Below are 10,367 nucleotides of genomic sequence, written 5' to 3'. Positions count from 1 at the left end.
CTCTAGTTTGTGGAAGATAAAATACCACTTGTGTCTGAATAGTTAGCTTAGCTTAGCTTATCATAGCATACAGAACAAAAACAGCTAAACTGACTTTACACCTTTCAGCACCTCTAACACCAATTAATTTACATTGATGTTGCAGTGTATTCAACAGATATCTGAGTGGTGAAAGGTGTGAATACTAGTCTAATTCCCCATAACAAGCTCTCCTACCAGCAGCCTAACCCGGACCAGGTACTCTGACGACTCCCAGATCTGGGGGATTTTAAAGAGGGTCAGGTAACACGGCTGCAGAGCCAACAGTGTCACACTCCAGACTTCTTGGTCCACTCTGCATTCAGTCCATGTGCAGACTGGCTGTAATTACCAACCCCACTGTTTGTTTCCTGTTTACCAGGACTGTTTATAAAACTTTGGACGGACAGCTACAGGAATGAAAAGAGAATCTGTGTAACAGAAAGTGTAATGAGTTATAATTTAGGACTATGTCTTTTAAAATGCAGCAGGTCAACAGGTTGACCCTGACACTTGACCGCTTTAGGTAAAACAAAAAAAGACTAAAGCGAATACAGTGGTGCATAGATATTGTGTCTAGAAAGTAGTTTGACAGTATCCACATAATTTCTTTCTCATATTATTCCTTTATTTAACAATCTGGAACAAATAAGCAATCAGGATGGGATACAGTAAGTTGACTGCAGAGATGGTCAACAAGCACTGACCCCGTTTATTTAACGTGTCGGTGGAAAATGTTCACAATAAAACACACCACATCTGAGTGTAGTATTGTTTTAATTTGGCATTATTATTTGCATTGTAATATATTTACATTACAAATCTTTTTATGGAGGTAAAGACTCAAAATGACCAAAACAAAAATGGAAGTTGCAGCTAGGTGCTGTTGTAAACCATATGAAAGTTATTTGAACTTCATGCTCTCTTACATCTTCCTGATCCCTTCATACAACACATATGTAATAATAATAATAATTTTCTGTGTGACAACATAAAGAGGATAAATAAGCCACACTGATTTCATCTGATTCTAGTGAGTGTTAATTCTAAACTTGGCATAAAACAATGTCAATACAAATATCTATCTAACTATTGTGCAATCTGCTTTGGTGTTGTTGTGACAATCCCTTCAAATGGACTGATGGGCTGTTTCAATTTCCAATGTACAATCCCTCGCCGTGAAAAGTCTATGTACAAGCCTTCATTTTGACATCATAATGCAAGCAAAGGTTTCTTAGTAGTATAATAACGAAAATGTTTCCTGCTGTAATATGACAAATATGATAACTTCCAAAAGGTGCCTGGGAAGTGCGTGATTTGACTTGTTGGAGCTCTAAAAGTGACCACATGATATTGAAGCTCTGACTACAAATTCATTCCCTAATAATGATTTGATGCAATGTGGAAGTTATTCATGTTTGATTTTGCTTTGGCTCATCCACAGAGATAAGCTGCACATCAACTGTGACCTTTCTCTGTCAGTTTTAGTGAAAGGGGCGACTGCTTGTTTTTTTTTAACAGGTAACGCAAACACAGGCAAAGGTAACAGGCTGTTGTGTCTTATATCTACGGGTCCACTTCTGCCCTCATGGTCATCATTTACAGCATTTCTTCTTCTCAACGTGCAGGATTCGGTGACAGCGGGGGCATGTGTGGTACACATCCTTAAAGTTTTTCAGGAAGAACGGAATCAGGCAGCAGCACAGGATTAACCTACAACACACACACACACACACACAGTCAGGGTTGTTTTGTCCTTTATACATTTGTAGTTTTCATCATTTGTTGCTCACAAAGGAATTAAATAAATGTAAATGTTACATGAGTAGCTTATTATCCTTCTTTCAGATTCATAATAATAATAGCAATAAAAAATAAGAGGTATTTAATTAAATTACAATTACATTCTTACAGATACACGTACATTTAGAGTGTTGCACTCTTACAACAACGGTGTGTGACAGTTTCAATCCTTAGATAATTAAAAAAAAAGTGTTTTCACAAATCCTGTCTTTATATTTTATAAAATCTACAATATTCAGCCACATATTGATTCACTGCACTGAGATAAGAACTCAAGTTATACGGATACGGGAGAAAATTGGTCTCAAGTCAATAATGATGTGAGTGTTTAAGATAAATTACAGTTCAGTGGCCTCTAAGTACCATGCGATGTGATCTCAGCACAACTGTCTCTGTGTCCAGGACAAAGTAATAAAAGCTAATAAAATATCTCAGAATGAAATCGTTGTAAACAGCAACCTCTCAACTTTGTATAAGCAAATTATTTGTTCCTAATTGGAAACCTGTGAGGGATTCTGCACCACCAAGTCCTGTATCATCAGCTAGTGATGTGGCCTTGTCTTGGGATCCCCTTTGTCTTAGGCATCGCACACTCACCCACAGCAGATGAACAGCAGGCACATCAGCCAGGCGTACGTCCCTGCTTTGTAGGTGATGTTGGTCATGACCTGCTGTTGGCAGGAGGTGCAGGTCGTCATGCCGGGAGAGCTCCCCAGCGCTGTGTCATAGCTCACATACTTCTTTTTGCCATCTTCAGTGTTGACGCCTGAATTGAGATTTCCTCCTCCGCTTGTGTACACTGAAGGAGCGAGAACGTCGACAAACAGGAAGAGAAGGACAGGAGGGAAGATGAATGAATGCACTCAAATGAACTCTAGCTGATATGTATTTATGTAACTGTATTGATAAAGGGTAACTGATATCAGGTGTGAGTTTACCTGGTGTGTTCTGTGAGTTATCATTTGAGCTGTGAGGGGTGAAGGGAGTGTGGACGTGGTAAACCTTCACGCCATCTCCTTTACCTTCAACTGGACCAGAAGAAGAAGAAGAAAAAACCGATCATAGACTGAAACAAGATGCAGTTAATGAGCCAAAGAGGATTACAATGATGTGTGTGTGTTTGTGAGCATGTGTGTTTGAGCTCACCTGGTACGACGTAGGGAGGGGGCTCCTTTTTTCCATCTGCACTCATTGTGCTGGAGAGAGAGCAGCAGAAAGGACTCTTACAAAGGCTGCTTCATTAGCAGTAAAGACAAAATACCTTAGGATATATACAGTACTGCAACAAAACTGTGACGATGATATTTTCTGCCAACAGGAGGAGCCAAAGTCAGGCTTTGACTTTCTGGCACACAGCTCAAAGTAATGACCAAGTTGTCTATCATGGTATAGACACTATTGTGAGGATGTTTCTTGGCAGTAGCCCTCGGGGAAATGCCTGGGTGGGACCGCCTGTGGTGCAGTGGCTGGCATTTTTCAGGTGTGGTTGTTTTTATTTGGTTCTTTGTTCACAAAGAAGTGCTCACAAGACTTGTGCTCGCTGCATAGACGGGGGAGGTTCGTGTCTTTTTCTGTAGTATTTTGATTATAGATGATCAAAAAACTTACTATGCATCAGGAACAACCCGACCTCCTCCACTCATGTATGATGTGACTTAATACATTTATGATAATGCATCAGAAGAGTGAATAGTAAGCAGTGAGACATGAATCCATTGATAATGCTGCTACTCAACATATCAATTCTTGCATGTCAGAGTTCAGAGTTGTTATCTGTGGTTGCTTTTCTCTTAAATTAGCACAGAACCTAACTATGTTCTAGTTTTAGTAATATGAACCACACGACCGACAGGAAGACAACATGGAGAGACCGACAGCTACTGAGAGAAATAAAAACATGTTTAGCTTAATGGTTTAATAATATGAGACCAAACAGCTGCTTTGCTGCAGTCTCGCCTGTTTTTTAATTCCACTGAGAAACAATAAAAATCATGTGACCGGTTAAATGAATGATCCCATACAGGAAACCCTGCTGTAAACATGCACACATGACCATTTGTCTCCCTCTACTCTTCCTCCTTCTTTACTTACTTAACCTAAGCTGAACCTTAAACCTTTCTTTAAAAGTTAATGTTGTACATTTTGGGGACTCACTTTCAGCGTATGCATCTCAGTATCTTATACATCTTTCTCCTCACACATGCACACTACCCTACTTTCCTCCCACCATTCATTACAGGCCCTGTGAGGTGTAACCATAGCTCATCACCTGTCGCCGCAGTTTGGATTAGCAGAAGATGACACACTGCTTTGTTATCGTTCCACATACTTGCATGCAGATAAACACGCAGAGTACTTGTATACACCCATATGTTGCTCCAGGAATGCCACCGAGCTGGATGCTTCTCTGTGTGTCACAGACTGAGGGTGTGCCAAACCAAACCTGCTGATGGCAAAGCCGCGCACTGCACACTCAACTGCTGCCTCACACAGACCTGAGAGCTTCGATGGTGGCTGGTAAAGGACTAAAAGACTTGACTGCAGAAAGGATCTCATAGATCCACAACCGGTGTGTCGGTTTTGACAAAGAGCTACAGTAAAAGCCGAGTTCAGTGTTGGAGCACTGATCTCGGATAACTGGTTGATCCTTAGCTTGCTGGCTCCAATCCAGTTTGTTAGGAACAGCTGGTGTGACAGTATTTAGAAGTGTGGGCGTGCTGCATTCACATTAGTCTAGGAAAATATTGAATCATTTGTTTCTGTTTTATTTTTATCATTTATGAGTAAAATAGTTTGAAATGTTTTTTTGTAGTAACTGTAAAAACAAAATGCTCTGAAAGTGGTCATGATGCATTCAGCATCCCTGGTAAAAACTGATTTAGATGTGTAAACGTGTAAAAACACAAGTTTATCAATGTCATGCCATCTCTAATCATATGTAAATCACAGTGGGGCATCACAGTGTCCAACAAAGATGCTCAACTCTACAACCCACAAGTTGCTGCTCTGATGTCCCATCAGCTAAGACATGAGGCTGCTGATGAAAGCAGCAACTGGGCGCGGCTTCCGAAAAGTCTGTCAGCCACATTACAGGAATACTTTTGAAACACAATAGTGCAAAAGGTAGGCTGAAACTCATGACCTCCACTTACATAATGTTTGCTCTGTCTGAAATAAATAAATAAGACAGAAAAAGTCCAGTTCAACCTCTGATTCACTTTCAATCCGACTTTTAGATGATGGTTTAATGCTTCATCTTGCATTTCCCATTGTTAAACAGCAGCAGATGGTTTACACAGAGACACCACAGATCTGTGCCAAAAAGGGCTTTTTCACGGACATGCAGGTGTTACTGTATGTGACGTCTGTGCTGGTCAAACCTGACTCTCTGTGTGAAAGTGAGTGGGGGAGGGAGAGATAAAGGTTGACTGTCTGTCTTCACGATGGATGTAAGTAAGTAGAGATGATCAAATGAATTAATGAATACACTTACTGCCTCAGAGAAAGACAATGAATTAAACTCGTAGCTGAGAATATATTTAACAAGTGAGCTGAGTTCATTTTTCATTCTTACTGATTCAGTTTCTAAATTTTCACTCGTTTTAATCTGAAGACAAATCATCCAAATGACACAGAAGGCATCCCTCCAAAATAAAATTCCATCCCACATAATTGAACAGCATATTTAGTTGAATATAACTGAAAAGGAATTATTCAAACATGCATTTCCTAACTAAGAAATTGAGTTAGTTAAAGAATTACTGAAGTAAGTAACTGCGATTTAAGACATCATTTAACATCACTATCGATCGATCTACTGACATTCAAGCTTAAACTGATTTGCTGAAGGTAATTTTTTTCTTTGAATGTGTGTTGTTGTTGTGACTGTGGTATAAATCCTTATTTTATATAAATTAATGCTACAAAAGCAAATCCATATGAATGAAATTCAGACATAAATGTTCTGTGTTAATAGACATTTACATGTATGGCATATATTTGATTTTTAATTTAGAATTGTGAAAATCAAGTTATATTTCAGAGTGACTTTGTAGTTTTGTTTCCAGCTTTATTCTGGACGATGATGTTTCTCTAAGTGATTTATTCAAAGAAGTGTCAGTTTTAGACCGCTTAGGTGAAGCATTTACATTTGATTTCATTTCTCACTAAACATTTTAAGCCTTTGTGAGTTCAAGATATTAACACACATCTACACTCCTTTTTATAACCTACATAAAAAACATCTGTTGTACATGAGCAATGAAACCTAAACAGACTCCTGTTCCAAAACTACTGGTACTACTGTCCTGAGTACTGCAGTACTAACTCTAATCCTGATAATCATAACTATGAGCCTAAAGAACAAACAACAAACTAGTTGTGAACACACAGATGTGTAACATCTTTCACATCCCTGCAGTTCAGTTGAAAGGTACGTCCACTCCAAGCGAAGAAATGCCCAAGTTGCCTTCACAGAACAAGAGCTGGGCTTCACCCATAGCTACAGTTCATGTGTCAAATATCAAACTGGCAAATAACTTAACAAATAAAATAACAAACAGAAGGAAATGAAATGAAGTTTACTTCTTGTCTGACACCTTTCTTACAAAAACCTGTTGTCTGTCATGAGCAGATTAAAGAACCAACCCTTGTCTGATTTTTATCAACAAAATATATTAAACCTCAGTAGTGTTTTTCTCATTTTTATTTCCACTTTCTAATAGTTAACAACCTTCACTGTCTAAGTTTTAATGTCTTTTTTGATTTATCCGCTTTCACACTCCACATAGTTATTCCTGATAGTCTTACCTTGGCGCGGTGTTGCAGTCAGAGTGCAGATACGCGTCTCTGTTGTTGCAGATGTAGAGTCCAGATAGGTTGTAGCTGACAGGTTCACCTGTCTCACCTGTATCTTTACAAGCCTCTCCCTGATCCCTCCCACAGCACCACCCTCACCGACAAAGACATGAATGTGCAGCAGGAATGAGTCACTCAGTGATTTAGGCGTAACTTCCAAAGAGTATGCTGATCTTCTTTTTAGGTTGTCCTTTGTTTATTGGAGATAATTTAGGGAGTGCGTGTATGTGTAACCTGTTTCCCTCCTGCTGCCTGTATGTTCCTAAAGCAGGGAGAATGTCCACACAGGAGCCGCACAGGTTAACGTACACTAGAAAATGTGAATTCAATGTTGAATGAGTTTATTTGTCAGCAGAAAAATCAAGGATTCTGAGCTGGAAAACCACAAACCACCGCAACTACCCACATCTGCATATTTTGTTGTCTGTTTAATCACTTCCACATCAATTTGATCTCAACATTAACCTCTGCTGCCTCATAATATTTCTGATAATGAGTATTTTCTCCCCTTAGGCAGGCCAGTTGAACCACATATTTGTGCTGCTGGGGGTGAGTGTCATGTTATTATTGTTGTTATTTCATGGTTTTCTGCATTAATTTGTCATAAAATGGGATCTGATTTTCATCTAAGTCAAGAGTATTAACAAATATAATGTGCCTAAAATAATAACAAACAAAATCGGATCTTTCATGTCTTTATTGAGAACAACCATAAAAACCTGACAGTGCTGGATTCAGGTGTTAGCATAAGTTAAGAAAATTTCTTTGTCGGTTTTGACTAGAGCTACTTCCACTGACAAAACCCACTCAAGCATTTTAAGTTTACTCTGCACTAGAAGAAGATGCTTATGTGAGCCATGCCTCACCAAAATAACCTTTAGATGATCTACAATTGAGAACTGATTATTTACATAAAGCTGGAAAGGTTTAAAAAGTGGTGTCAAAGATTTCACCAATTTACATTGAGGCAAATGGAGACACTTTGGGACTGTGGCTACTCTACCAAGAAGTGGGCGGCCAGTCAAAATGAGCGCAACAAATACTCATTAATGAGGTAAAGAAACAACCCTGAGAGACAATCAAAGATTTGAAGGCATCATTGGAACTGGATAACATCTGTGTTCACCAGTCTACAGTATAGAACACATTGAATTAGCAGGGTGTCTATGACAGGACACCATGAAGGAAGCTGCTGCTTACTAAAAAGAACAATGCTGCACACCTGACGTTTGCCAAAGAGCACATTGACACTCCACAGCAGTATTAGCCAAATGTTTTGTGGACTGGTGAAACTATATTGAACTATTTGGAAAGAACACATAACACTACATCTGGCTTAAAAAGGTCACAGCATATCATCATGAAAACACCATTCCAATCATAAAGTATGGTGGAGGAAACATCATTATGTGGGCCTGCTTTGCTGCATCAGGGCCTGGTCAGGTTGCAGTGATTGAGGGGAAGATGAATTCCCTAGTGTATCAAAAAATAATATAATAAGGTGAGAATGTCTGTACATCAGCTGAAACTCTGTAGAAGTTGGGTGATGCAAAAGGACAACGACCAGTCAAACAGTTATTAATACCTTAGGACAAATACTTTTCCCACTAGCACTGTGAGGGTTTTATGATCGTTTTCAGCAAAAACATGAAAGACCAGATTTTTTGTGTTTTTACTTTAGGCACATTATATTTAAACTTTTGACTTAGATGAAGATAAGATAATGTTTGTTACTGCCACTCATTTCATGGACAACAAAATACTACACACAGCTACTTCAACCTGATTCTACATAGTATTAGGCAAAAAAATGAAATGGAATTAAGTCTCTTCTTATTTTCTGATTTTACTAGAGATAACAAACCCTGCTGAACTCTGCTCCTACACTTTTTGAGTTGACCTGTTGAAAATCTTGAAAAGGTTTTCTTGATTTTGTGCTGTACTCTTGTGTGCAGGTTTTTCTGTGTACATGAATTGTTGTTGACATGCAAGTCCTACAGTAGAGTCTAGACAAGACAAATTTGAGAATTGAATGTGGCACAGTGTTTGTACTGTTCCTTTTCTTCAATAAAAATAAATAAATACCACACATTAGAAAAGACCCTGGAATACTTTTACTGTATACTGTAAATGCTGGTATAAAATACAAACCATATTTATGGAACATATGGATATTTAGATAAATCTGAAAAACATTTAGTGACATTTGATTCATGTTTTCAAACAGCAACACAGAGGTGATGATGAAGATAAAGTGTCTTAGAAACAGATGTGTTTGCAGCACTCCTGACCCTCTTTTAGTGTAACATCTGTGAATATGACATACCACTGTTTAATGCCAGAACGTGTTCATGTTTTTAAAATAAGCTATTTGAAATGTAATGTGATTTTTAAAATGTAGCTTATCATTCTTGTTTTTCATTCTTTCCCCAAAACACTGGAGGCTCCACAACGAAGTATGAAAGAGACACTGTGGGGTGTTACCTCTGCACATGATGTTGTCTGGGTGAGGTGGAGTTAAGTGTGTGTATCGGTGTGTTTCGATGGGCCTGATTAACAACATTCCAGCGTATAGACCAATCCCTTTTGGGGTTTTAACATTCCGTAAAAAGGCTGATGTGTAGGTGCTTGTGCGTGTGACGTGATTTTTGGATTAAACTGGGACATTTTTAAGTAATTACGGGGCAAGGATTGAAGGGTTCAATGAAATATTCCTAATTGCATGTCCTCAAATTATTTCTGGTTGAGTCATATAGTTTTACTTGAGCCACAGAGAAACATAATTTGTGTAATCTTGGCATTGTTTCATTCATTGAAAAATCCATGACAAAATGATAGAGTAGAGTAGTAGATAAAAGTCATAATCTAAGAACCATTACATTAATTTACAGTCTGAAATTATGGTGTGAAAACACTATTATAACATCTACAATTGAAGATAGAATAATTTTATCTGTCATCATGTAGTCACCCGGCAGCAAATAAATGTTAGAGAGGCACTGGCTGAGGGAGAGAAGTAGGTGGGTATAATTGGAAATATAAAAATAGCATCTGACTCAACTGGTATATAAAGACGGAGTGAATGGAAGACGCTGCCTGTGTTCATCCACTGATGTCTTCAGCAAGTAAAGAGCCAAAACTCAGCAAGTGTTTTGTTTAAATTATGACGTGCACAAGAACAATTATAACAAAAACATTATATGCTGTAGATATGTGTTACTAATTCATAATAGTTTTTGCTTTAATTAGCATCAATTCCATTTCCATTATAAATAAACATCCCACACATGCCAGTCACCTCGAGAGATGCACATCTGCCTTAACAATATATATCTTCTGGCAGTTTATGTGTGTTTTACAACCTTTGGAAAATATTATAAGCAATTATACCAGGAATGTATCCTGTCTAACAGAGACTAATTGGTGTTTATAAAAAGCTCACACTTGTTTAAATGGCATCTATTTGTTAGCAATTCAATGATGTACACTGGATCATTTAATTACAAATAAGAGACTTGCTGCATTGATTAGCGTAGCTCCCATGAGGCTTTGACAGCACTTTCATGCAGTGTAATCATCTCCATGCGTGTTGATCCTGTTTATGTAGCAGCTCAGTGAAACTTCTACACGACTGAAGCAATAATCGTTAGAGAAAAATATACCATGAAAAAAACAAATGGGCTCAGAGA

General features: G+C 38.2%; 1 protein-coding gene across 1 annotated transcript; it reads right to left on the bottom strand.

Annotated features, from left to right (window-relative positions):
* Positions 1 to 776: 776 nt before the first annotated feature.
* On the bottom strand, positions 777 to 6,735 carry si:ch211-157c3.4 (LITAF-like zinc ribbon domain-containing protein). Its single transcript, XM_026361045.1, has 5 exons — positions 6,631 to 6,735; positions 2,968 to 3,017; positions 2,760 to 2,849; positions 2,419 to 2,620; positions 777 to 1,731 (listed from the first exon to the last, which is right to left on the bottom strand). Exons 2-5 carry the CDS (start codon positions 3,011 to 3,013, stop codon positions 1,614 to 1,616), a joined length of 456 nt encoding a protein of 151 aa, XP_026216830.1. The 5' UTR covers positions 3,014 to 3,017; positions 6,631 to 6,735; the 3' UTR covers positions 777 to 1,613.
* Between the last annotated feature and the right edge of the window lie 3,632 nt (positions 6,736 to 10,367).

The sequence above is a fragment of the Anabas testudineus genome, chromosome 8 (genome assembly GCF_900324465.2).
Source record: "Anabas testudineus chromosome 8, fAnaTes1.2, whole genome shotgun sequence".
NCBI lineage: Eukaryota > Metazoa > Chordata > Actinopteri > Anabantiformes > Anabantidae > Anabas > Anabas testudineus.
The sequence above is the reverse complement of the archived record's forward strand: the minus strand, read 5'-3'. Positions and strand labels throughout refer to the sequence as shown.